The sequence below is a fragment of the Simochromis diagramma genome, unplaced genomic scaffold (genome assembly GCF_900408965.1).
Source record: "Simochromis diagramma unplaced genomic scaffold, fSimDia1.1 OVJJ01000578.1, whole genome shotgun sequence".
Taxonomy (NCBI): Eukaryota; Metazoa; Chordata; class Actinopteri; order Cichliformes; family Cichlidae; genus Simochromis; species Simochromis diagramma.
The window spans coordinates 265592-291485 of record NW_024387395.1 but is presented as its reverse complement, the minus strand read 5'-3'; the positions used below and the strand labels follow the sequence as shown (position 1 = coordinate 291485).

The 25894-nt window shown below is 49.0% G+C and overlaps 4 protein-coding genes across 12 annotated transcripts; 2 read left to right on the top strand and 2 right to left on the bottom strand.

The window, feature by feature from the left end:
* The first annotated feature begins 164 nt into the window (after nt 1-164).
* On the top strand, nt 165-6027 carry mtif2 (mitochondrial translational initiation factor 2). Of its 4 annotated transcripts, none has more exons than XM_040009999.1 (14): nt 165-450; nt 1339-1519; nt 1647-1770; nt 2037-2208; nt 2297-2457; nt 2706-2882; nt 3020-3159; nt 3367-3491; nt 3577-3781; nt 4156-4408; nt 4481-4621; nt 4862-5026; nt 5429-5569; nt 5646-6027. In XM_040009999.1, exons 1-14 carry the CDS (start codon nt 434-436, stop codon nt 5951-5953), a joined length of 2310 nt encoding a protein of 769 aa, XP_039865933.1. In that variant the 5' UTR covers nt 165-433; the 3' UTR covers nt 5954-6027. The 4 variants fall into 4 exon arrangements, with proteins under 4 accessions (XP_039865933.1, XP_039865935.1, XP_039865936.1 ...); XM_040010001.1 differs by having other exon boundaries at nt 166-570; XM_040010002.1 differs by having other exon boundaries at nt 166-607.
* sde2 (SDE2 telomere maintenance homolog (S. pombe)) lies at nt 5877-12756 on the bottom strand. 3 transcript variants are annotated; one of them, XM_040010014.1, is made up of 9 exons: nt 12624-12756; nt 10442-10544; nt 10256-10367; nt 8331-8500; nt 8123-8252; nt 7383-7520; nt 7134-7302; nt 7026-7082; nt 5877-6318 (listed from the first exon to the last, which is right to left on the bottom strand). In XM_040010014.1, exons 1-9 carry the CDS (start codon nt 12726-12728, stop codon nt 6109-6111), a joined length of 1194 nt encoding a protein of 397 aa, XP_039865948.1. In that variant the 5' UTR covers nt 12729-12756; the 3' UTR covers nt 5877-6108. The 3 variants fall into 3 exon arrangements, with proteins under 3 accessions (XP_039865948.1, XP_039865946.1, XP_039865947.1); XM_040010012.1 differs by having other exon boundaries at nt 7026-7302; XM_040010013.1 differs by having other exon boundaries at nt 5877-6315; nt 7026-7302.
* Nucleotides 12757-13305: 549 nt separating this feature from the next.
* mrps28 (mitochondrial ribosomal protein S28) lies at nt 13306-14281 on the top strand. Its single transcript, XM_040010015.1, has one exon. It carries the CDS (start codon nt 13428-13430, stop codon nt 13947-13949), a length of 522 nt encoding a protein of 173 aa, XP_039865949.1. The 5' UTR covers nt 13306-13427; the 3' UTR covers nt 13950-14281.
* Nucleotides 14282-14440: 159 nt separating this feature from the next.
* LOC120720355 (calpain-1 catalytic subunit-like) lies at nt 14441-25843 on the bottom strand. Of its 4 annotated transcripts, none has more exons than XM_040010003.1 (22): nt 25121-25843; nt 23930-24170; nt 23701-23770; nt 21121-21239; nt 20849-20982; nt 20525-20693; nt 20262-20345; nt 19105-19190; nt 18952-19026; nt 18718-18878; nt 17276-17445; nt 17186-17197; nt 16891-17102; nt 16772-16811; nt 16632-16697; nt 16494-16551; nt 16345-16409; nt 16190-16258; nt 15814-15892; nt 15627-15740; nt 15481-15539; nt 14441-14748 (listed from the first exon to the last, which is right to left on the bottom strand). In XM_040010003.1, the coding sequence occupies exons 2-22, from the start codon at nt 24167-24169 to the stop codon at nt 14722-14724; spliced, it is 2109 nt and encodes a 702-aa protein (XP_039865937.1). In that variant the 5' UTR covers nt 24170; nt 25121-25843; the 3' UTR covers nt 14441-14721. The 4 variants fall into 4 exon arrangements, 3 of the variants coding, with proteins under 3 accessions (XP_039865937.1, XP_039865938.1, XP_039865939.1); XM_040010004.1 differs by lacking the exon at nt 25121-25843 and adding an exon at nt 24714-25105; XR_005692906.1 differs by lacking the exons at nt 14441-14748; nt 15481-15539 and adding an exon at nt 15999-16060 and having other exon boundaries at nt 15723-15740.
* Between the last annotated feature and the right edge of the window lie 51 nt (nt 25844-25894).

Sequence of the window (25894 nt, the reverse complement as noted above, 5' to 3'; positions counted from 1 at the left end):
GAAGAACGCAGTCTTACATATTTGTTTAATATGTGCATTGAAGGACATGCACATATGTCAGAAATGACTCCAAGGTTCCTCACAGCGTTACTGGAGGCCAAGGTAATGCCATCCAGAGTAAGAATCTGCTTAGATACCATATTTCTAAGATTTTCAGGGCCGAGTACAATAACCTGAATAACTGACTGAGAGCACACCAGGTGATTAGTCTTATTATAGTAACGCAGACACGTGTGAGTCTGCAGCTGTCCTGATCCTTGTCTCCGTTCACCTGCCTGACCTGTGGAGGGCAGCAACACGCAAACCTAACAGAAGACGCCAAAGTGCTTCCGGCGTGTGTGCTGGCTGTCATGGCGGCTCCCTGTCGCAGGAGTTTTTCACGATGAGCTGAGTGGACAGCGCGAAGAGAGAAAACCAGAACGACCGGAGGCGGATGTCGGGGTTGCTGAGGTACCGTGACGCTCCCTTCTCTGACGCTCTGCTGCTGGGTTGAGTTGACCGTTGTTCCGACGTAGAGTCCTCCGGTTTTGACGTCAGGCAGAGCCAAGCGTCACTCAGAAACCCTGCGAGGTAATGTCACGTGAACGAACGACACCTGAGGCTTTAGGTGAGCTGCTCGGTTCAGTTTTCACGTTCGGCTCTGATTAAACGTTTCTTTAATCAGCGTCTTCCTCTGCAGGCCGGAAGTTCAGCCGAGCTACACAAACACTGCTGTTTAACAGCTGTTAGTTTTTATGCTTTTCACGGATCGATGATTCTTCGTTATCGGTTTGAATTTTTAAGTCTCACTTTCACATTCGGCGCCCGAATTAACGAACCTATCCTCCTGAGTCCTCCGGTGTCAGTCCGTAAACTCTGCTCCAAACTTCATTTACAAAAGACACATTTTTATGATTTGTGGAGCCGAGATGTTTTAGAACAAAATGTAAACATGTGTTCCTGATGTGTTAGAGCACTCGGGTTAATTCGGCATAGATGTAGTCCACCACCTGCATCCAGCTTTCATCTCACCATGTTTAATATGTAAACTTCATATGCTGCTGCTTCAGGCAGAGGACTGGACAACCACACGTGGAGGGTGGGTATTTTAAAACTGTCAGCTGAGGATATTAGATGTAGAACTGTATATACCCCAAACAGTGTGTGTCAGACACTCGCCTGATTGGCTGCTGCTTGTCAGGATGTGTGCGGGTATATTACCTGCAGAGTTTGTGGGCTGTGAGGCCGACAGAGAGGAACAGACACACTCCTGAGTGAAAGGATCGATGGCTGGTCTCAGTGAGACCGCCTCCCGATGATGACGTTTTACCTGCAGATGTTTGCTCTCTCGCACGTTAGGCTCACCTGTCCCTCTGCAGCTATGAGTGTGATGTCTTCGGTGATGCGGGGTACCCGGCGGCTGGTGCACGCAGACCCAGCTCTGTTCAGTAACTTCCCGTTTCCGGCCGTATTCTGCCGTGCCGGGAGCGCCGACTCTCTCCTCACCTGCCAACCGAACAGGAAGTTCGCCTTCAAACATGTGAGTTTCTTCCTCCTGATGATGTTCATTAACAAAGACGCAGCATTACAGTTCCTTCGTCTGTACAAATAAAGTTTTTAGTGAAAAAAATGAAGCATGTCATAATAAAGATAATTTTTAACTGCAGGTCAAAGGTCAGAAGAAAGAGCAGAAGACCCAGAAGGTCAAACCCAAAGTGGACAAACAGGAAGTGGAGATCCGACAGGGGATGACGGCGGCTGCACTCGCTGAAGCCATGAACAGAGACTTCGGTAAGGATGATAGACAGTATACGGGTGGGCGGAGCTATTTGATGTTTCCCATTGGTCGCTGAAGCTTCAAGATGAGCGTTTGACCTTCGCTGTCTTGGTTCCAAAAAACGGACCAAGAGTTTACCGCCACCTGGTGGCCGTTAGACAGAATGCCGGTTTAAGGCGGCTCCTCGTGCGCCTACTTGTCCGACCCTGGAGCGACGTCGATGTTTTTAAACTGTCTGTGGCTGGAAGCTGTTTTAAATAAAGGTCTATTTGAATCTCAGACCACGTGCTGGAGGCTCTGCTGAACACATCGGTGCATCTGGACTCTCTGGAAAAGGACACGGTTCTGGAGGAACGATGGATTAAAGAGGTGGTGACACGGTCAGGGATGAAGTTCAGATGGGCCAAACTGAGCGCGAGCAGAGAGCGACCCAACAGGGACGCCTGCAGGAGGTGACAAGAAGTCTCTGATCACGTGTATGTAACTCGTCTCAGTGGTTTGTAACAAAATAAGGTTCTCAGTTACCTACAACCTTCACAGACCGCCTGCTGATCCCACCCTCCTGGTGCCACGGCCCCCGGTGGTCACCATCATGGGTCACGTGGACCACGGTAAGACGACGCTGCTGGACAGCCTGAGGAAGAGCCAAATCGTCTCCACAGAGGCCGGAGGCATCACGCAGCACATCGGGGCTTTCCTGGGTAACAGCACGCTCTAAACTTTATTTAAAAACACCCAACGACAGGAAACGAAACAAGATTTTTTTTTAAAGACAAACTTTAAGAGCAAACAGAAGAAAATGTAATTAAATCATAAAATCTGTCACCAGACTCTGCTGATCGATTATTGAATGTTGTTTTAATAAGCAGCGTTTGCAGGTTTGTGCTCGTTTACAGACAGTAAACTTTTTCCTGAAGCTTCGTTCCCGCTCTCGGATCTTTTCTTCCAGTCCAGCTGCCGACAGGTGAGAAGATCACCTTCCTCGACACTCCGGGCCACGCCGCCTTCTCCTCCATGAGAGCCCGTGGAGCCAACGCCACCGACATCGTCGTTCTGGTGGTGGCAGCTGATGATGGCGTCATGAACCAGACGGTGGAGTCCATCGAGCATGCCAGGAGAGCCAAAGGTGGGAGCTCCACCTGACAGTCGCAGCCGAGGGCTCAGAACGAAGCTTCGCCCCGTTTCTACTGCTTTTACTGGATTTCTATTCATTTTGTTTTTATGCTCTTCTACTGCTGATTCTACTGTTCGTCCGTGTTTCAGTCCCCGTGATCGTGGCGGTGAATAAGTGTGACAAGCCTCACGCCGACCCTCAGAGGGTGAAGCAGGAGCTGCTTGCTCACGACGTTGTTTGCGAGGAGTTCGGGGGAGACGTTCAGGCGATTCACATCTCTGCTCTGAAGGTGAACTCATCAATCAAACAACACATCGTGTTGTTTTCCCACAATGCAATGCACAAAGAACATTCCTATTGGTCAGTTAGTACAACAGACAGGTTAAAGGATAAATTAAGTAATGAAAGCAGTTAATATGGCTTCCTTAAAATATGAGATCATTACAGTCAACCTGTTGTTGCTGTAGACAAATGATGTCATTGATGACGTTGTCAGGGTGATAACCTTCTGGCTCTGGCTGAGGCCACAGTAGCTTTGGCAGAGGTGTTGGAGCTAAAGGCGGAGCCTACCGGCCCCGTGGAGGGACTCGTCATCGAGAGCAGGACCGACAAAGGCAAAGGGTAAGTCCTTCATAGTGCTAAGTCTGGTTTACTGGAAACATGAAAGAGTCAAACAGGCCCAGTGTGACCAGTTTGGTCTTCCCAGCCCGGTCACGACAGCCATCGTCCAGCGGGGGACGCTAAAGAGAGGCTGCGTGCTGGTTGCTGGGAAATCCTGGGCTAAAGTTCGCTTCCTGTTTGATGAGAACGGCTGTGCTGTGAGGGAGGCGGGGCCGAGTACTGCGGTGGAGGTGGTTGGCTGGAAGGAGCTGCCGTCAGCTGGAGAGACCATCCTGGAGGTGGAGTCTGAGGTGAGTGGGATATAAACAGGCTCCGCCCAAATGAAATCACTTCACATGAAATAGAATAAATGTTTTATTAAACAATAAATCGACAGAGGTTATGTTCATCTCAGCTGATGCTTCGCCTACAAGAATGAAAACAATGACAAATATTAAGTTTGCGTTAAAAATCTCTTCAGAACATTTCGCTGCGATGTTCGTTTTCTGCGTCCTCTTTGCAAACTTTGCTCTTCGTTGTTTTTTTGCTCTGGTTTTAAATTTTGGGAAATTGAAATAAAAATCCAGACTGGATTGTTGGTCGTTGGTTTCCTTCGTGGGTCAGAGATGACCATTTCCTGTCAGTCCCTTCCACAATAAAAACTTTCCTCCTTTGGCTCCTGCAGCAGCGAGCGCGGGAGGTGGTGGAGTGGAGAAGTCACGATGAGGAGCAGCGGAAACTGCAGGAGGAGCAGAGCGCGATCGAGCAGAAGCAGAAGCTCCACCTGGAGGAGTACCGCAGGGAGAGGGAGGGGCTGTCCCACCTGAGCTGGAGGCAGAGGAAGGTGGCGCTTTACCGGGCCAACAAGACCCGCTTCGCCACGAGGCCCAGCGAGAGGATGCAAAGCGACCAGCTCAGCCTGCCACTCATCGTCAAAGGTACGCACTGAGCCAGCTTCAAACAGGCTCCGCCCACTGTGATGTCACTAACTGAACAACCGTTGACCCCAGGTGACGTGGATGGCTCGGTGGAGGCCATCCTGAACATCCTGGACAGCTACGACGCTCAGCAGCAGTGCGAGCTCGAGGTGGTCCATTTCGGCATAGGAGACATCTCTGAGAACGACGTCAACATGGCCGAAATGTTTGGAGGTACGAGCAAAGGACGCCATTCCAGATGTTTTTATTCATTTTGTGTGCAGCAGATTCTTCTGACCGCCGGCTGGTTTAGTGTGATTTCATGATGGGTTTAAAGCTGAGAGCAGAGAACGCCTTCTTACAGAGTGTCTATGAATGCATCACGGGTACCTGAGTTTAAAATAAATAATAAATCTCCTGCTCCACCTTCAAACATCGTGTGGACTGTCCTGACTGGCTGCGTCTCGCCATCAGGCTCCATCTATGGCTTTAACGTGGCGGCGAGCCGTGGCATCGAGCAGCTGGCAGCGAGGAAAGGCATCCCGCTGCGCCTGCACAGCGTCATCTACAAGCTGGTAGATCAGCTGAAGGAGGAGCTCAGCGCCAAACTGCCACCACTCGTCTCAGAGAACATCACAGGTGAGTCGGCACCACACGGTCATGTGACCACAGCTGAGCTCAGGTGGAGCGGAGGGGTATCAGTGAGATCAAAGTCAGCGTTTCATCCCTGCTAAATCACCATGGTAACAGGTAGCATCAGCTGAAATTTTAATCTTAATTTTACCGCCTTACGGCCACCAGGTAAACGCGTCTCCATCTGACGCTTCTACCGTTGTTTTTAATCATCATCTGATTGGAGCACGTGACGCTCAGAGGTCATTTAATGAGGAAAACAGAAACTATGTGAGCACGCTCAGAGTGCGGAGCAGAGGCAAGATCTGCATATGTTCATTTTGTTTCTAGCCACACCCCCTTAGGTCACATGTCAGAGGAAGATGAACCTGTGATGTCAGTCACACATAACCTGTTCCCCCGGTGCAGGTGAGGCGTCGGTCGTCGCCATGTTTGACGTCACCGTGGGAAAGAAGAAGGTTCCCGTGGCTGGCTGTCGGGTTCAGAAAGGTCAGCTGGACCGACGGTTCAGGTTCAGGTTGATCCGAGGCCGGGACACCGTGTGGGAGGGTGAGTGAGACCGGAGCTGGGGTCAAGCAGCAGGACTGGACCGTGTTGTTCTAACGTTCTCCTGATGTTCCCGCAGGTTCTCTGGCAGCACTGAGGCACCACAAAGATGACGTGCAGACGGTGAGGGCGGGCATGGAGTGCGGCCTATCGGCTGACGGCGACGTTGACTTCAGAGCCGGTGATATCGTCGTGTGCTTTGAGGAGGTGGCGGCGCCGCAGGTCACTTCCTGGGACCCCCGGCTTCTGAACTCCCATCATGCACTGCTGCGCAGCGCTTCTATCACAGACTCTCAGACACAGATGAACCTGATGTTTAGTTTCAGACCTTTATTGAAAACTGAACAGGAAGTGGTTAAATTCAAACTGAAGCACAGACGTGTGTGAACATCCTGCTTTCTGACTGGACAGAACCTCTAATAAAATATACGTGTGATTGTCTGAACCAATCAGAAAGCTCATCAGGAAAGAGTAAATGTCGTCTGTGATTAATATTCTCGCACTCGACGGAACGCTGAACACTCCGCTTTCAGTGTTCCATCTCATTTCTTCTTCTTGGGCTTTGTCGGTTTGGCGAGCAGCAGCGGGTCGATCTCATCTGCACTCTGTCCTCTGATGGCGAAGAGTCGAGCAGCGCGCTCCGACAGCGTTCCCCCACACTTCAGCCCACGAGACATCAGTTCTTTTTTCAAGACGTCCAAACCCAGAGACTCCAGCTGCTCGACAGACGACGCAGAGAGCAAATCCAGCTGCTGAAGAACAACAAAAGTTAATGATCACAACATTTGACTGCTCGAACACACTGCAGTGGTTTGTATCATATCTATCTAATAGACTCCAGTTTGTGCATGTAAATGGAGAGTCCTCTTCACACACTGAGGTTAATTATGGAGTTCCACAGGGTTCAGTGCTAGGACCAATTCTGTTTACATGCTTCCCTTAGGCAGCATCATTAGAAGACATAGCATACATTTACACTGCTATGCAGATGACACCCAGCTCTATCTGTCCATGAAGCCAGATAACACACACCAATGAGTTAAACTGCAGGAATGTCTTAAAGACCTGGATGGCCGCTAACTTTCTGCTTCTTAATTCAGATCAAACTGAGGTTATTGTACTCGGCCCTGAAAAGCTTAGAAATATGGTATCTAAGCAGATTCTTACTCTGGATGGCATTACCTTGGCCTCCAGTAACGCTGTGAGGAACCTTGGAGTCATGTTTGACCAGGACATGTCCTTCAACGCACATATTAAACAAATATGTAAGACTGCTTTCTTCGATTTAGCTCCAAAATTAGAAACTCCATAAAAACCTTCAGCAGATCCAAAATGCTGCAGCAATAAGAAAACCTCCACAGCTCAGCGATGACATAATTCAGACTTTAAAATTAACCTTAAACGTCTCATCAGAAACTTTAACCCTGAAAAATTCCGACTTTATTCATCGGGTACACACCTGTTGAGACGGCCCGCTTGACTGTGATGGTTTGGACGGACCAGGATGGTTCTGGTCCTCTGACGGTGTCTCAGTCTGGTCTCTGGAGGTCTCCTCAGGGTCCCGGTCCTCTGACGGTGTCCCAGTCTGGTCTCTGGAGGTCTCCTCAGGGTCCCGGTCCACTGACGGTGTCCCAGTCTGGTCTCTGGAGGTCTCCTCAGGGTCCCGGTCCTCTGACGGTGTCTCAGTCTGGTCTCTGGAGGTCTCCCTGGGGATCTGTGTGGTTCTGGTGCTTCCACTGTTTGAGGATGAAAGAAGACTCTTTCAGACATCGTTAAATGACGGTGGATCTGGTCCCTGGCGCTCTTTGGGCTTTACCTGCTACCCTCCTCAGACTCTGCTGCCTCTCTTCGTGTTGTCATGGTAACGACGGCAGCAGCAGTTTCACCGCTGGATGTGGACGGAGCCTCGTCATCATCTGAGCTCATCAGCTCGTCCATCTCCTCCAGCCCCGTCCTGTGAGCACAAGAATGATCAGTCAGTTTCACTCTGAACCTTCTCAGCTTCCCACATTTTGTTGCTAGGTAACAGACGATGCAGTTCCAACCAAATACAGCCGACAGAAGCTCACGTAAACGGACGCTGACCATCAGAGACGAGCTGCGAGCGCTTCAGCTGAACTCAGAACACAAGAATCTGTGCTGGTGGTCGGTGAGGTCACTGGAGCTGCTGATAAAAGACGCTGTGATGTCAGCGGGCGCCAGGAAACCTGTTGACATCACAGTGCCCGCTGAGTTGATGGATTCACCAGAAATCACTGACACCCCACTTAACTGTTTTTCACCAAGCGTGACCTCACAGGATTCAACTGGTTTCATCGGTTGGGTTTCAGCCAATCAGAACCTCCCTGGCTGCTGACCTCATGTTTTTATTTGTCAGGGTGTGATGTTGCTCGCACAGCGAACGACCTGCCGTCTCGACAAGGACAATAATTGAGAATATTTGCCTTTCAGAAGCTCGCTGTAGCTCAGAGCCGCCGGCGGCGTGCTTGTCGTTCCCTGTCTGAGTGATCGCGTAACAGCTGCCATGTTCAACTCTTCCTGTCATTAAAGACTCACCAGAAGCACCCCCCTCCTCCTGCTGTCTTCGTCTTCTTCTTCGCAGGCTGCTCACTCTGATCACAGTTCAGCCTCTTGGCGCCGCACATGTCGTCCACCTTCACCTGGCTGCTGGAGGAAGCCTGCAGACCTGCAACAGGAAACACACCTGGCGTCAAACACGTGCGACCTCGCGCTCTCACCATGCGAGCTGTGCAGCGCGGCCAACCTCTGAGCACCGAGTCCTCGAGTCGCTCGGACAGGTCGTGGCACTGCTGCTGGTACTCTGCGTCGGTGAACTGGTGTTTGGGCTCATTGAGCTTCCTCTGCAAGCGCTCCAGACGCCGCTGCTCCTTCTCTGCCTCGCGCTCCGCTTGCTTCTTCAGCCAGTCCGCCATCCTGCCGCACCACAGAAGAACAGACATGTCACTGCAGTGAGCACCGGCCGCTCACAATCAGACTCTACCCACAAATTGCAGGAGGAAGTGACCTCGACGGTGGGATAGATTGTTTGACAGGTGTGTTGCTGGCCCAACATCAGTGCTTTGAGCTTACAGCAGCAGCTGCTGCAGAGCAGATGTTTGAGGTGAATCATCATCAATAATTAACCTGAATATTTTACATCAACTGTAGAAAATTCACCTTTCAGAGTTTTTCTGGTGTTTTAAAGCTCGTTTTCAGACACTTGAAATTTAAGTGCGCTCACCTGGACAACACCTTGGACACTGCTGTATAAATAACATTCAAAGCTTTTCTGTTCTCATCATGTTTTATGTGCAACCATCAAATCTTATTATTATTATTATTATTATCAAATCTGTTAAACTGGCTCCAAACATCTCAATACGTTTACTGCAACCGTGACAGCAAACCAGAGCAGGAAGCAGGGGGCGGAGCAAAGTGTGACAGGAGAGGTGTTTGCACAGGTGTCTCCACGCTGAGGTGGGGAAACTAAAACGTGCAAACACGTTATTGAGCCTTCTGGCTGAACGCTGCCACCTGCTGGTGAGACTTTCATTACATTTACCACAGATTTTACTGGAAGACCTTTAAAGTAGGGCCGGGTATCGTCACTGATTTCTAGAACAGATTCAATTCCGATTCACAAGGTCCCGAATCGATTCGATCCATGATTTGAATCGGGGAAATTTTGCCTCAGACAGTCAGAAATATTATAATTCAGATGATGCATCAGTACATTTCCATATGTTTATATCTATAAAAAGAAAGCTTGTGAGCATCACAGCAGATGCCTTTGTGTCAAAGTAACTGAGGAATTTTATAAAAATATTCTGCAGTAGATCAAAAACGAAAGAAAAACATTAATCAACATGTGAACATGACCTGATGCTGCTGAAGTGAAGCAGAGCAAAGTTACAGAGGTTTGATTAGAGACACAGCTGAGAGTTTTGCAATGTTGCGTAATTTTAAAAAGTTTAAATATGTTCAGCATTGAACAGCAGAAATGAGGCTTTGTTTTCAAAAGTAAGTAAAAGGAAAAAAAAAAAAAAACAGCGTCCGACAGCGCTGTAAACAGCTGTAGACTTGTGTGCAAGCGAAACTGATTTTTAGACGGGAAACTGTTGTTGAGAGAGAGAGGTAGAGAGAGAGAGAGCGGTGCATCCTGGTGGAAGCAAAACAGCAAAAGTCAGAGTGAATCCATGACGATGTTTATGTGAAGCTTAGCTTGGATCTTCTTTCCTGCTGGTTCGGTCAATATTGTTTGGAGAGATAAAAACCTGCAGCTTCAGAATCTGTGCAAAAAGGGCGTAAACACAAAGCGCGGACCCGCCGAAACATCAGCATCAGCGAGCTGTCGGCTTTCAGCCCCGACCGTGTCCGTGCCGCCGGGTGAGAAAGGCGACATCTCCCTAATTCTGACCTGTCGGCGGGTCCGCACTTTGAGTTTAGCCTCTGTTTTAGCTGTTTGGTGGTTGTTGAAGTTTTGTGAGGTTTAACCTGAGATTCTGGCGTTTCGGGCAAAATAAATTTTTATTTAAAAATCGATTCAGGATTTTAATGAATCGATTTTATGTTATCCATGCTAGAATTTATTTTAATCGATAATCAAAACCCAGCCCTACTTTAAAGACTACAGAGTAATAACACTTCCTGTCTGATCTAAACATTTCAGCTCCTGTGTGTTTGTCTCACTCTTTCTCGTGGTTGACGTCTCTGAGTCTCCGCCCACTGAGGTCCCTGCAGGCCTCTCGATTGGTCGTCTTTTCAATCTGAGCGCCGAGCGCGCGCAGCATTGAACCGAACCCTAAAACACATTTCACAAGTTTCCTTCAGCTCTTCTGCAGCAGGAAAACTGGAAGCTACTTTCCGTTTACTGACCTCCTTTCCCTCCAAGGAGGCGGAGCTCCAGATGATAGACGGCTCCATGCTCCAGAGGATCGTCCAGGTGTGCCCGGCGCCCATCTCTGGTGACGTAGAAATCCTGGAAACATGAAAAGTCGCTGAGATGAACCCTTCGATCATCTTCACATCCCCTGAAGCCACGACCTTAATCTCCCGTAAACACACCTCCAGTTTATTTAATCTGGAATAAATCTAAATAAATAATTCAATGAATAAGAGCTGGCAGGAAGTAGGTCATAACAGGGCTGATCCTGAGGCTCTGATTTTACGGATTTAAGTCAAAATGATTAGGGCTGCCACAAACAATTAGATAGTCGACTAGTCACCGATTATTTTTGCGACTAGTCGACTAATCAGATCATCATCCATTGGATGTAAAACATACAGCTTATTGCACCAGCAGCATCTGCTCTTATATAACTATCATTAGCTTACAGCTTTAAGTGTTTCAGGTCTGTGCTAACTAAAAATAAAGACAAGATGGTAGTTTGTTAAATTTTAATGAAATTTGCAGATTGTTTGGGTGAAGTTTAATAAACTCCTTGCTATCTAAAATATAACAGGACACCGGAGTAAATTCTCCAGCATCTCACACTTCTGATAATCAGCTGTCTGCTTGACGTTTATTCAGCTGTGTGTAAACTCTAACAGCCAAAGCGATTTACTCAGGAACAAATAAAATACTAAAAAAAGCCAAACAATAACATTTTTAAGTTATCTGAGTGACTCATATCATGTTTAACCTGAGTAGCGAAAGACGGCGGTGGGTTTGAAAACGATTTGCCGGGAGTCCGGTGTTCTCACGGCTCTAGTGAGCCTAGCCCCCGGCTAGCTATCGAGCTAGTGGGTAACAGACGTCTCCGAAAACGTCGGAGCGCTTTTGAAAATATGCGGTGTCTTGATAAACTGAGCAGATATTTGAGGTTTACACAGCTACATTCTCGCCTGAAAATATGTTAAACGTTTATTTTGTGACCCAGAAAGAATAATAAGAGTAATATTAAAACTAACTAGCTGCCGCCATTGTTGACAACTGAGCTGGGCTGCGCTATGAATTCTGGGACACAGCTTCTTCTTCTTCGGGGTTTAACGGCAGCTGGCATCCTTGTACATGCAGACAAGATTCTCTCACCCCAACCGGTCGCAGCAGATGGCCGCCCCTCCCTGAGCCTGGTTCTGCCGGAGGTTTCTTCCTGTTAAAAGGGAGTTTTTCCTTCCCACTGTTGCCAAAGTGCTTGCTCATAGGGGGTCATATGATTGTTGGGTTTTTCTCTGTATCTATGAAGCGCCTTGAGGCGACTTTTGTTGTGATTTGGCGCTATATAAATAAAATTGAATTGAATTGCAGTGCTGCCATCTTCTGTTTCAATCAGTTATTACACTCTTAAATCCTACTACTTATTCCTGCGTCTTTTGGGATCTTACAAAGCTTCAAAGTCGTCGACGATTTTGATAGTCGATGTAATCGTGACTAGTCGACTAATCGTGGCAGCCCTAAAAGTGATTCACCCTTTCATGCATGAATTATGACAAACTCAATCGGGATTTTTATTCATCTTTAGGAATGAAAAAATGATTTTTGAACTTCATTTTTTAAACATGTACTTTTCAAAGAGGTTCAGTGGACAACATTTTAACTTAAGAATTTGACAAACGAATAAACAATACACACCGTGTATATTGTTTATGTGCAAGTACACCATCAACACTGACACAAATACACGGAAACGGCCTTTGAATAGCTGTCCACTGTAGTGACCACTATGCGTGAAAGGGTTAAACTCGTGATTGCTTCGGCCTCCTCTGGATATAACCTGAGGTTACTGTCAGTGCTGACCTCGTTTGGGACAGGTTAATGCAGAGTTTAGCCTTATAGCTTATATGCTAACCGCCGACAGGTTGATTCTGTTCACCTGGACGTAGCGGTTTCAGTGGGAGGAACGTTTCGTCACTTTTCCAGGTGACTTTTTCACATGAGTGACGCTACGTCCAGATGAGCGGGATGTGCTTACCTGGAAGATTAAGCATGCATCAAAACACTTTATATGCTAACGTTAGCGCAGCTGCTAACACCGATACCCGGAGTGCATTTAAACCGCCTAACCCGGGCTAACTCACGCTAACCCTGGTTATCCCGGATAATTCGTCTCAGCCTCACCTCCGGAAGCGGCACGAGCCGGTCCAGGACGTGCCTGACCACAGAACCGACCGGAAACACGCAGGTAGAACCTCTGCGGCCCAAAGCGCTCACCGACACCTCCATGTTGCACAACGCTCATGCGCAGCTCTTCCGCTTCTTACTGGCTGAGTTTTTCTTCTCTGACTTAAAACGCGCGTCATTGTTACTGTACAGATGTACAATGATATACAGCGCCACCTGCTGCTCCGGAGTGCACTGAGCCCACGTCACGCCACCACAACAATTCGAATTAGTGAGCTAATAATGTGATTCATGGTCTCAGTTTCATGCAGTAACAATTAGGTAAAAGACACAAGTGAGAGGTCAAACAAGCAGAACGTTTATAGTTTGAACTGCTTTTACATCATGGGAATGTTTTATGGTTTTAAAATCTTGTCTGGTTTCATTTATAAAGCATGGAAAATTCAGTTTTGCACTGTTGTATTTATTTATTCTCATTCTTTTCTATTTCTTATTCTACTTTTATTCAAGCACAACACTGTTGGACTGATTCTTAGTTTATCTTATTTCTGTATAGCTACATATTTTAATTTGTTCATTTTTATGTTCACAGTTTGCACCTTTGATCCAGGAGGAAGATATTTGACCTCACTGTATACTTAAGTGTATATTGTTGGGTAGAAAATAAAAGTCTACTTAGACACACACACACACACACACACACACACACACAGCGTTTGTGTGTGCTTTTTGGAGGACCACGTGACGCTTTTGCCTCTACAGCCTGTGCGCGGAGACAGAACTTCCGGTTGTGCGGTAAACATGGCGGCGCTGTGCAGGGTCGTGTCGGGGCTCCGGTATCGGGTCCGGCTCTCCCCGCGGTTCCTCCGGAACTCCTTCAGCTCGGACTCGGGCCCCGCCGAGGGCCCGATCTCCGGGTTCTCCGCCGCCTTCGACCACCAGGAGGTGCTCCGGCGGGAGACACAGAGCAACGCGGCCGGGCCGAAGGCCTCCTCCTTGGGTCCGGAGCTCAGCTTCGCCGCGCTGCTTCGTCGATCCCCGCTGATCCAGATGGGCCTAGCCAAGGACGCGGTGGTGGTGGGCAGGGTGTTCCGGGTGGTCCGCGACGACCTCTACATCGACTTCGGTGGGAAGTTCCACTGCGTGTGTCAGCGGCCGGCCGGGGCCGACGGCCTGCAGCCGGGCTCCAGGGTCCGTCTGCGGCTGCAGGACATGGAGCTCACCGCCCGCTTCCTGGGAGCCAGCACCGACACCACGCTACTGGAGGCCCAGGCAGTGCTGCTGGGCCCGCTGGACGGACGGGAGCACCAGATCCGGGACTGAGGCTGGAACGAGGTGGACTGTGGCCCACGGGTGGAGGACTCTGGTTGTTCTTGTGCGCACCGAGGCTCAGCAGGGCCCGAAACACGGACTGAATTAAACAGATTTTCTTATCACGTGACGTTTGACTGTGCTGAATGACCCCTGACCCCGGTCACGTGACATTGCTGGAGCTGATGCTGCTGTCACTGTTCGTTATCATCACCACTGAAACTGACCAATCACGGAACTGTGATGTCATAACTTTGCAGTGTGTTTGTAAAAGTCTGTCATGGAAAAATCATTGCAGCTGTTTTCTTTATTTCTGCAATAAATAAATGTGTGATCGACGTTCAGCTCACTCCTCTCGGTTTCACACATCATTAGTCAGCTGCAATACTGAGGTGAGATGGCAGGTTAAAGGTCAGCTGATAAAGCTTCAGGTCGGGGAAGAGCAGCATCAGCAGCTCCTCACACAGGAAACAAGGCGAAGCTCAGAGAAACAGACACAACGATGCTGATCAATTACTTTATTTTTCTCCCAGCATCCATTCAACAGCTGGAAGACCCGTGATTATAGAAACTACTACCTGCACAGGTGTGCTACAATACCTGTGTGTGTGATCATGCAGGATATGAATAAGGCTGCAGAGTACTCTGATTAATATCTTTCTGCTGCATGCTTTACTGTAGCAGTACTGCAGTAGTATAGTAGTAGTACTGCAGTGTAGTTCAGTGCAGTAGAGCTGTGATGGACTGGTTCTTCCTGGAGGGGGCGCTCCGACGCTCAGGTGACTCAGCCGCACATGCTCATACAGAGCCACTGAGGAGAGAAGACACGTTGACAGTCTGAGATTAAAGTTTGATGTGACAGATTATTTACTCTTATTTTTGTGTAATAATCACATTTATATTCATATTCATGTCCTAAATCCTCGTGACTCGCAGGAAGGAGGCAGGGGTCATTTTTCAAAGATGGATTTATCAGTCGTCAGGTTTGTGCTTTAATGTGAGCGAGTGAGAATTATGCTCTGGCGCAGAGGCTCAGACAAAACGTGAACCGTAAATCATCGGCTTACAAGAGATCTGACTGAGTCAAAGCATCCTTTATGCACGGCTCCTCAAGCAATGAAAAGATCGGTCCACAGTAATCTGGTTTACGCAGCAGAATAAATTTGTTATTATAAAAACAATAAATAAAATGTAGACTGGAGGCAGGAGGGGCACTTAAACACCTTTCTGCGCCTCCTGGTTCCCAAACAGAGCCGGAGGCGATGCTAACGTTTCCTGTAAAATGATCCACAAACATAGACTGTACGCTGAAGATGGAAGATACTCCACGTATGGAACAACAGGTCCATAAATACGAAAACAGTATTTACACAGAAAAATGATGCAAAACATGATTTTCATCACAGGCCTGACGGACACTGATGCTTACAGGCAACATATCAGCGTATGAAACACATCCTGCTTCCGCTCATATGAAACTAACATGGGTCTGATACTCGAGCGCGTCTAAGCTCAGTGTTTGTGGAGCTCAGAGACTGTTTACCTCGATGAGGTTCATCTCCACGGTGCCCGTCCCGTCTGTGTCCAGGTGCTGGAAGGTTCCTGACAAACACACACGGAGCAGCTCAGGACAAATAAAATGTTAAAAGGTTTATTGTGCATGTTCTCGCGGTCACATGATCAACCTACGGAACATGGCCTCCAGTTTGACGAGGCAGCAGGTGAAGTTGTCAAAGTCGATGATCTCGTTGTCGGCGTATCGAGCCACCAGCATCTGATGCAGCTTGTTGTTCAGTTTGAAGCCTGCGGACGCGACAGATCTCAGGTCAGTTTAATGCAACAGAGCACGCTCAGTAACAATGCAATACTCAGTTACCGCCATTTTCCAGCGCCAGACGCATCTCGTAGGAGTTCATGCAGCCAGATTTATCCAGATCGAACTCTCTGAAGATTCCCTGAAAACATGAAACCAAACTCGTCATCGCAGGACTCGATCGGATCGATCAGCAATCGGATTGAAGATTTTGTTACCCAAACATTTAAAACCCACAAAACCAGGACCTGATGGACCAGCACCGATAATCAATCGCTCAGACTTGGGGCCGCTTCTTAAACTAATCAGACTGGAAGAAAAAGAGGAAAGCGATCGAAGGGAAACGCGACTCGGTGCTCCATCTCATGACAGATAAAGTTTTTATGTTTGAAATGAACTCTATATCTTTCACCTGTGAGCTTCAGGTGTCCACACTCACCAGCCACTTCCTGATCTTGTTCCAGAGGATCTGAAACTCCAGCAGCCCGAGGCGAGCGCTGCCATCTTTCTGAGATCGAGTCAAGGCCAACACGTCTTATTTCAGACATCAGTCATCAAGCTTTACCTGTCCAACGTGCTGAGCGGCGAGGATACGTCCATGAGGCTGACCATGGCTCTGCAGGACTCCGTGCTGAAGCCGTCAGTCTGCAGGTCTCTGTCTGCAAACCAGACCAGATCACAACCACATCAGAGCCAACCTCTCTGACCAATCAGAAGCCTCCATCTGATTGAGGAAGACTCACGTTTGGACACGACTTTATTGAGGATGGTCCTGAGCTCCCGCACTGAGATCTCCATGTCCTACAGGGAGGAAACAGGAAGTGAACGTCCTCGCTGTTTCTGCACGTTCAGTCCAAGAACGTTTTAATTCATGAACTCACGTCTCCAGACAGCTGAGCGAACATGGACCTGAAGGAGTCGTCGATGTCGCTCTCTGACACTTCCTCCTGCAGAGAAGAAGAGCAGGAAGGTCAAAGGCCAAAGACACAAAGTCATAAAGCAGCCAGTTTGGTTTGTTTACCTCTTCATCAAAGTTCGCCACCACGCCGTCGTCCATCTCCCTGCAGAGTCACAGACTGTCACTGAGAGGTCTTTTATTTTGATAAGTAAAGGTGTCTAGATAGATCATGGTGAACTCACTGGCTCTCAGACTGCTTCTCTGTGAATACCCGCAGGACAAAGTCCGCCTCCTTCGAGGGTTCAAAGGTCGACGGGACAATCAGGTACTCGCCGGGCGGCAGGCGGAACCTGCCGCTCACCTCTCGCAGGTTGATGAAGGTCTCTGAGCGAGCGCAAGAGGACTGACGCAGGAAGAAGTCCTTCTTCATGTGAACGCTGGGACAGCCTCGGTGCTGGGGGACAGACCAACGCCGCCACCGTTAGTGAGTTAAAAAAAAACAAAAACGGAAAAGTGAAATGGACCGGAGCGACTCACCTGTTGAGGAATCTGTGAACGAGAACAGAGGAAACGTCACCAACAGCAGAAATACAGCGTGATAACAACATCACCTTTCTGACCTCTGACCTCATAGATGGCAAAGCCAATGGTGTGCATGTCCTGGCCTTGGCGGCGGTAGCGGCGGCGGTCTTTTTGCATCAGCGCCACCAAGAAGCTGCAGGCGGCTTCTTCATCTTCGGGGTCATCGTCCTCCTCTAGCAGGGAAATTTTATACTGAGGGTTGATCCAGAAGGTGTCTGCAGGAGAGCATCACGAGTATGTAGTTATAACCAAGGCGCACACAGGTATCAGGTGTAGCGCGGGCTCTACGCTGGGTCCTCCGCTTCTCTCTTTAGACGCTTAGATCAGGACAGAAGTTCGGCTGAGCCCCTGAAGATCATCATGTAGCATCTGCTTATCAGTGATCAACACGCAGAGCAGCGCTGTTAGTTTGAGAAACTCTAAAATCCAGATTATAAAGATGCACAAAAACTTTCATGCTGATTGGGGACTCAGTAAAAATCTGATGGACTGACTTAAACTGTGTCGGGTCCAGGCCCGCTCACTAACACGCCACCCTGAAGGTACGCCAACAGTCAGAGCCACCTGGGCTCACCTGCACTAACTAATTGTTAACGTTTCCTCGCCGTCGGACCATGGTCCGGAGACTGGGACGGGAGGGGTAGATGTCCTCCTTTGGGGTCAACTCCCTTCACTTTTCGCAGAGTAGTGAGGCAGGCAGAAATTATCTTAGACACCAGGAATACTGAAGAGACGAGGCTTCAATGGTAAATGGTCTGTATTTGTATAGCGCTTTACGAGTCCCTAAGGACCCCAAAGCGTTTTACACATTCAGTCATCCACCCATTCACACACTGGTGATGGCAGCTACGTTGTAGTCACAGCCACCCTGGGGCGCACTGACAGAGGCGAGGCTGCTGGACACTGGCGCCACTGGGCCCTCTGACCACCACCAGTAGGCAACGGGTGAAGTGTCTTGCCCAAGGACACAACGACCAAGACTGTCCGAGCCGGGGCTCGAACCGACAACCTTCTGATTACAAGGCGAACTCCCAACTCTTGAGCCACGATCAATGAGGGTACTGCTCCTTTTAATACACACTGCAAAGGCTGCAGCCCGTTAGACCGCGGCCGTCTCTATCAACTCCAAAACCTTCTTCATTCTGCTCTGCCGTCAGGTGCTGCGCCTACACGCATGCTCACATGTTACATAGACTCTTCACACCCCCGTCACACACAAGCCAGACAATCCCTGCGACATACTCAGACCTCTTTTTCACCAACGTGGTGCCGAGCCTCGGAGAACCAGTCTGCATTTCCTCAGCTTTGAGAACTAACTATGATACAGGATTACAGGTTGTCTGGCTGGGTCTGCCAATCACTGGTAGCCCCTCCCACAGTCGCTGACATCAGAGGTCCTGACTTGGTGGGCGTGCGTAGAACTGGTTCTAGTTTGAGCACGGCACCATGTTTGTATAAAAGAGGTGTATCTGCCCCTCCGTCCTCACTCGGGTGGTTCCTGCAGCCCCCGGCGGTGCTCCCTCTCCTCCAGCCGCCCTCGTACGTGGCGGTGTTCCAGAAGCTGGTGGAGTCCTGGCTCAGAGCGTCTGGAGTCAGATTGCAGATCTCCAGCCGGGAGAACTGACGCAGGAACTCCTGGAATGACATCCTGCACAGCGACAGTCGTTTGAACATCTTCGTCCTTTAAAGACACCACAGTCATCATCACAGAGCAAACATACCAGAACTCCCCGTCCTCCATCTTACACAGCATCTCGTCCTTCTCGGCCGAGTCGATGGCGTTCCACTCCGAGGAGCTGAAACACCAACAAACATTAAACTCTCCGTGCTCTCCTTCTCCCACTTAGCCGAGTCTGACAAGCTGCAGCACTCACTTATCGCTCCATGCTCCGGTCCACTCCACCTGACCCCAAGGGTTCCTGATCCGGATCAGCAGCTCGCGCTGGCGCCGGTACTCCACCTACAGGAGGACAAACACCTGAGATCAAATGAGGAAATCTAAAACTGAGCGGTTCACCTGAGAAACAATGGTCAATGCTAACTTTATTGTCCCCAATGGGAAACTGATTTGCAAAGTGCAGCAGGCAGCAGGCATGAATGTCACTCGATGTCTCTTGGTCTAAAACTGATTCAATAAAACTTTATAAAAAAGGGTCATCATTTTGGGCGCCGGTTTGGCTCGCTGGGATGAGTAGGCAACCGGCCCGGGTTCGAATCCGACCTGTGGTCCTTTGCCCTCTCTCTGCTTTCTGTCACTCTTCACTGCATCTATCAGATAGAGCCCAAAAATGAATGAAATGCCTGTTAGCCTGTGTACTACAACAGCCATTAGTGTGTAATATAGTAAAGAACCAGCTGACACACTGAGCTTTGTTAGGTAAAACATCTAAAATCCAACCAACAAGATTAAAATCCAGTTTAAACTGGAAGTCGATCAGCTGCGAGATGTGGCTGATTGTATAAAAACTGAAGAAAAGTCAGTAAAAAGGAGCCGAGCGTGAGCTTTGGCCCCATCCAGGAAACGTAATAGAGCGACCACATCAACGCCCTGCAACAAGCTGCAGAATCTACTTCCTACTTTTCACAGGATTTCATCCCTAGAGCTGTCAAAGCGACCGGCCTACAATCATTTCGTGATCTGGAGCCGTCTGCTGCTGAAGAGATCGACTCAAACACACTTTGGATTGATTTGAGCTTTTTTTTGGAAATCCACCAACACATTTAGTCCTTGAACCCCAAAACGCCCAAACCATCCTAACTGCCCCCTGAGGATAAATAAAGTCATTCTGATTCTGACCATGAAGCCAGTCACGTGTTACTGAACCTTCTGACAAATGAAAGAAATAAATTAAATATTCATTTTGCATGACTTTAATTTGGATCCTTGTTATTACAGCCAACGCTTCACAGTTTGTTCCTTAAACAGTGACGTGGTGAAAAATCACACTCTGGTGTTATTCAAACGTAGGGAGGTGAGCTGACATGACTCTCAGGTAACAGTTTGTTACTTTTACCTCGCAGCTGAGCTCACCTGTCTGAGGCCTGTCACAGAGTAGGCGTGGCCTTTGACAAGCTTCTTAAAGGTGACCGCCTCCATGTCGAGGCTGTTGGTGATCTGAAGACAGAAGTTCGTTTGATCAGTGTGGACATACGCTCCGTTTTCACATCATCACATATAATTACACCTGAAAAACCTGTGACATCACTTCCTGAAACAGAAACAAGCGCCTGCACTGATTTGCTGAAAGTCTGCGGGACATTTTGTGTGTTTGACTCCAAGGAGACGTGACTGACGTCGATGGAGCAGCCGAGCAGCGAGCCTCTTTCTAGCGCTTTGCTGATGATGCGATGAAGATCTTTGGGCGCCTTCTTCAGCTCGTACATCTCTGACACGCCTCCCGTAAAGTCCTCGAAGCCCTCAGTGGTGCTGCCGCCGGACAGCGCCTCGTATGACCCGTTCAACCTGAGAAACAACAAGAGACACGCAGTAAACACAAAGTTCACCCGCAGATGGTGTGCTGGATCGCGTTGAAACCGGCGAGGCTGGAGATCGGCACCTGAAACCACAAACAAACACCTACAAACATGAACACCTGTTTGTAGGTGGGCGGGTCTTACTTGGCGTAGGCCTTCTCCAGCAGAGCGCTCCAGAACTCGGTGCCTTCAGCCGAGTGGACGAACAGCAGTTCGCCATCTTTGACTGGCAGCCGGTCGTCGATCACCACGTCCACCCACTGCCCAAACTGCCAGAACTGCAGAGCAAGAAGGAGAATCAGTCACCTGTGACAGGTGTGTCCTCATCCAGCATCAACCACCAGCCGCACTCAAACCATGTCCACAAAACACGTTTTACAGGTGAATGAGCGTGGCCTCGGTGCAGAAAGTCTCACCTGGAAGTGGAAGATACCGGCGTATTGGTGGCTGAAGCTCTGACCGTGAGGAACAACGCGATGCAGCAGCTGCTCGTTCAGCGTCAGCGAGCCAATCGCAGCCAGCAGCCAGCAGTCACCTGCAGGAGCACGGACAGGTGAGACAGGTGCACACCTGAGCCTCTTTTACAAGTTACTTCAGCCTGAATGAAGTGAAGCTGCAGCCTCTGCTTATTCTTTTTAATCTGATCTGATTGGACAAACCTGAATGGAGAGGCAGCGCCCTCTGCAGGCGGTCTGTGGTTACATCACCTTTAATCAGGTAAAGAGCTGCTGGGAGCGCTGAGCTCACATCAGATCAGCATGACTCTGTGGACGATGATGATGATGATGATGATGATGGGAAGTGTTTGTCGACATTCTTCTGACGGTCTCTCGGGACTCTAATGCTAAGCTAAATCCTAACAGTACATTAAGCTGCTAATGGTTCCGGCTAATGGACGGGCGTCCAGTGTTCACAGATCAATACAGGTCAGAGTGCTGCTTTCAAGTACATCCCGTAACATCAAACTCTACTTCAGGAAATATGTTCATCACATTCTTCGTGTTCACCTGGTTTACACCTGGAAACAGGTGAAGCTTAGACAATATTTTAAGCTCTTAATTAAAAGGTTAAGGGTTAAACCAAATAAACAACCCCTTCGCTCATCTTCTTTTTTCAAGGCTTGGATGGAGACTGGGCCTGAGCGAGTCCACAACGAGCGAGAGAAAGACACCTCAGAGCCGACCACAGGTGGCACACCTGCCTGTGTTTCAGGAAGGTCTGACTGGATGATCGACCCCGACCTCAGAGATCAGTAAGAGTGATTCTTAGCTTCAGTCCATTGAATCGGAATCATCGTTGACATTCACATTATGTTTGAATGCGGCGTGTTTCAGGATGTTTGTCTGACTTAAATCAGAGCTTTTAGGTGTTCTGCTGGTGGACACGATCAGAACAGAGAAGTGACACACACACACACACACACACTAGAGGCAGGTGAGACTGAAGCTGAGCGCCTGGTTGTTGAGTGATGAAGACGGCCTGTTAACCGCTGCTGCCCCGGCATTAGTGGAGCAGGGTAACCATGGTAACTAAAAACATGGGGAATTCTGAAATAAATAAATTCGCGCGGAGCTGGAATTGCCAAAAGTTTTGACTTTAGACAAAAACATTATAACTGAACCAAAATGGATCCACACAGGGACGAGTTACAGCTGGTAAACAGTGGTCACATGACAGGAAGTAAACAAATTCAAAACTGAAGTAAAGACTGAGGATCACCAGAGCCAGGCTCGTAGCCCTGCAAGTGTTTCTGGTATTTTGTCCACTTCCTGTTTATCTCTGTGAGTTGCTTTTAGGGATCAATAAGCAGCGCAGTGGAACGTTAATGCTGATTGTTTTTGTTATTGATCCATTATTACTGTTTAGTTGTTATTGATCACTCAGTCTGAGTCCCCTGTTATTATAAAGTGCTTCTCTGCCTCCAGCAGGCGGAGCCAAAGCATCGAAAATAAGCCTGAGCTCCTCCCACCAGCGGCCAGGGGTGGAGGGTTCATACCGATCATTCCTGTCCAGTTCAACACACAGACACACACAGTGAGTCAGCTGGGTGGAGTCCTGTGTGTGTGTGTGTGTGTGTGTGTGAGAGAGAGACACACAGAGACCAGTCTGTTGACTCATACACACATGCTGGTGTTTGCGTGTTTGTGAGGACCTGGTTTACTTCCTATTTTCACAGATGCAGAGTTACGATGGCCTCAGCTGACCGAAAAGACAGAGGAGTGTAACACAACTCTAACTGTATGTATGTATATGATCAGCTGGATCAATCAGCCTGGAGTTCATTGATCGAACCACCAGCACGTTTACATGAAAGAGGCGGAGCCTGTATCACATGACTGCCGAAGTGCTGCATGTGCTGAATAACGTTTGTTCAAAGCAGAAACACAGTTTCAGGATGACTGGCTTGTTAATGAACAACAAACCACACATGCACAGGTCAGTGTGGTTAACCAACCAGCATCGAGAACCACCTAAACAAGAGGCCCACAAGGTTCTGCGGTGCTAAACAGTTTCCTGGAGTTCAGGAGAAGGTACTGGAGGAGCAGGAAGTGCAGGTTTCTGTGTGTGGTTCTAAGAATCACACACCTGATTTACTGGAAAGTTCCAACCGCCGACTCACACTGCATACCAGACCGGTTGAGCCTGTCCCAGTGCAAACTGGGAGCTCTGGCAATGAAAATAAGGATGTTTGCATATAAGCGTCTCTGTGACGGCGTCAAAGCAAACAAAAAGTGCTAATCTGAGCTGGCGGGTCAGGACAGAGTCAGCGAGTCTGCAGCTGATTTTGGGTTTGATGCGGAGTTTTTATTCCAGCGCTGATACTAAAGTTTATTCAGCCACAGCTGCATATAACCGCTCGATAACTGCACCAATTATTTCACCAATAACTACCTGATAACTGCCTCCATGACTGTCGGAAAGCTTCTCTGACAACTGCTTAATAACCGCCAGATAAGTAGCAGTATGTTAAACCTGGGAGAGGTCACATGACTTACCCAGAGCGCCCTGACAGATGTCGGTCCTGGTGGCTCCGCCCACAATGAACTGAGGGTTTCGTGTCAGTTCCTGGAACAGCCAATCAGATGCAGGTATGAGTGTGTGTGTGTGTGGGTGTGGGTGTGTGTGTGTGTGGGTGTGTGTGTGGGTGTGGGTGTGTGTGTGTGTGTGTGTGTGTGTGTGTGTGTGTGTGTGTGTGTGTGTGTGTGTGTGGGCGGGCGGGCTCACCGTCGGCCTCTTCCACTCCACTCCTCTGGTTTTGGCCGTGAACGGGGCGAGCTCCTTGAAGCCGAGCGAGCCGGGTTCTGCGGGGAACATCGGGTCCTCAAACAGGGTCCTGTTCTGCAGGCAGTCCTGCCTCAGGGCCTCGAAATCCTGGTTCAGGTAGCGCACGGCCTGCTGGACCGAGCCCAGACCCGCAGCTCGGGCCCGGTCCATCTGGATCCGCTCGGACACGCCTGTAAACATCCTGAGCCAGAACACATCAGAACTTTGAGCAGCCAATCAGAGCAGAGGAAAGCAGGTTTGTACCTGAGTCTGTCTGGCAGGCTCACCGCTGATAGGAAGTAAAACTGCTGCTGACATTTTTCTACTGACCCTGTAAACAAACCCCAGGTGACCTTCATCAGGTAAACACTTCTGTTTCCCTCTCCTACAGTTTGAAGATGGCCCCGCCCCTCCCTGAGCCTGGTTCTGCTGGAGGTTTCTTCCTGTTAAAAGGGAGTTTTTCCTTCCCACTGTCGCCAAAGTGCTGCTCATATGACTGTTGTGTTTTTTTCTCTGTATTATTGTCTTTACCTTACAGTACAAAGTACTTAGAGGCGACTGATCACGTATAAATAAAACATATGAAACTGACTGAACTGAAGCTTCACAGCAGGAGCCCTCAGGCAGGACCATCAGCACACCTGCTCTTGTTTCAGACAAAAATCAACCAATCAATCAGTACGCTGTGATAGAACACCACAAAAATCATGTAAGGACGACACAGCTCACACAGGTGAGGACACACCTGTGTGAGCTCTGTGAGTTCAAAGAGCTGCGGACTCATCACAGCTGATCGATCAGAGGACCGGATGGTTTGTCCCAACTCAGCTGAGGAACACGTTTTCCCGTCATGCCTTTGGGCTGAGGACTTTCTGCATCAACCCCGTTAATTGTGATCGCGTCATAATATTTCTGCCGTTCGTGACAGGAGCCGTGACGTCATTAACGGTAAACAGCTGATTTTGTTCTTGTTTCTGTCTGAATCTACACGCAGCTTTGGGGCTTCTGATTGGTCCAGCGGCGCAATGATGTAATCAGTTTTCTTGAATCAGCGCAAAAACGGAGAAATCAGCTGATCAAACCGGAAACGGAAAAAACAGAGGGACCGACAGGGATCGGCTCAGCCCGGTTCGGTCCCAGCTCCAGGCTCACCTGCACCCGTGTGGAGCTCCTCCGTGTCCTGCTCCGGGATGTGGTCTGCACCGGGTCCTGGATGCTGCTGAGGATGCTGAGCTGCAGCACCGCGCCCCGCCCGGCGGGAGGGGCAGGGCTACATCGCCGTGTGCGTGTGCGCGCGCGCGTGTGTCACGTGATCAGTCATTCTAACAGGAAGTGGCTGTGTTTGCACTAGGCTGATGCTTCTCTGAATTATTGATCTGCAGTGATGATGTCACATACATGTGACCCTGCAGGAAGAACACAAGGACCTGAGAAGATCACCAATCACTAATCGATCACTGCTTTTAGCAGCCAATCAGGCTGCAGTATGTGCTGCTTCATGGAGGCCGTCCTGTGGAGCACTTGCTGGGCGCCTCGGGACGTCAGTCTGTTAAGCTTTGCTGTTTTTGTGACACCTGTGCACCAAAGCTTGTATCTGTTTTCATGTTTCAGACCGTCACTGTGACATCATCAGGAAGCTCAAATATTGGTCCAGACACTCCACCTGCTGCCTCTCGTAATGACGTAGACTTTGACCTATGATGAGCTCAGACACTTTCTGACTCGGATGTTTTTGTTGTGGAGCGGGTCACCTGCTCGATCTGTGAGTGTGAGGAGGAGCCGAGTCACCTGCGGCCAGATGTTGACCTCTCACAGCTGCTGATCTAATTATGAAATGAAACTGAGCTCCGGCCTGCGTCAGCCTCAGGAAACGCCACACAAAGTGAAATGTTCACGGCAGGCGTCTGTTCAAGAGCAGCTTCACCA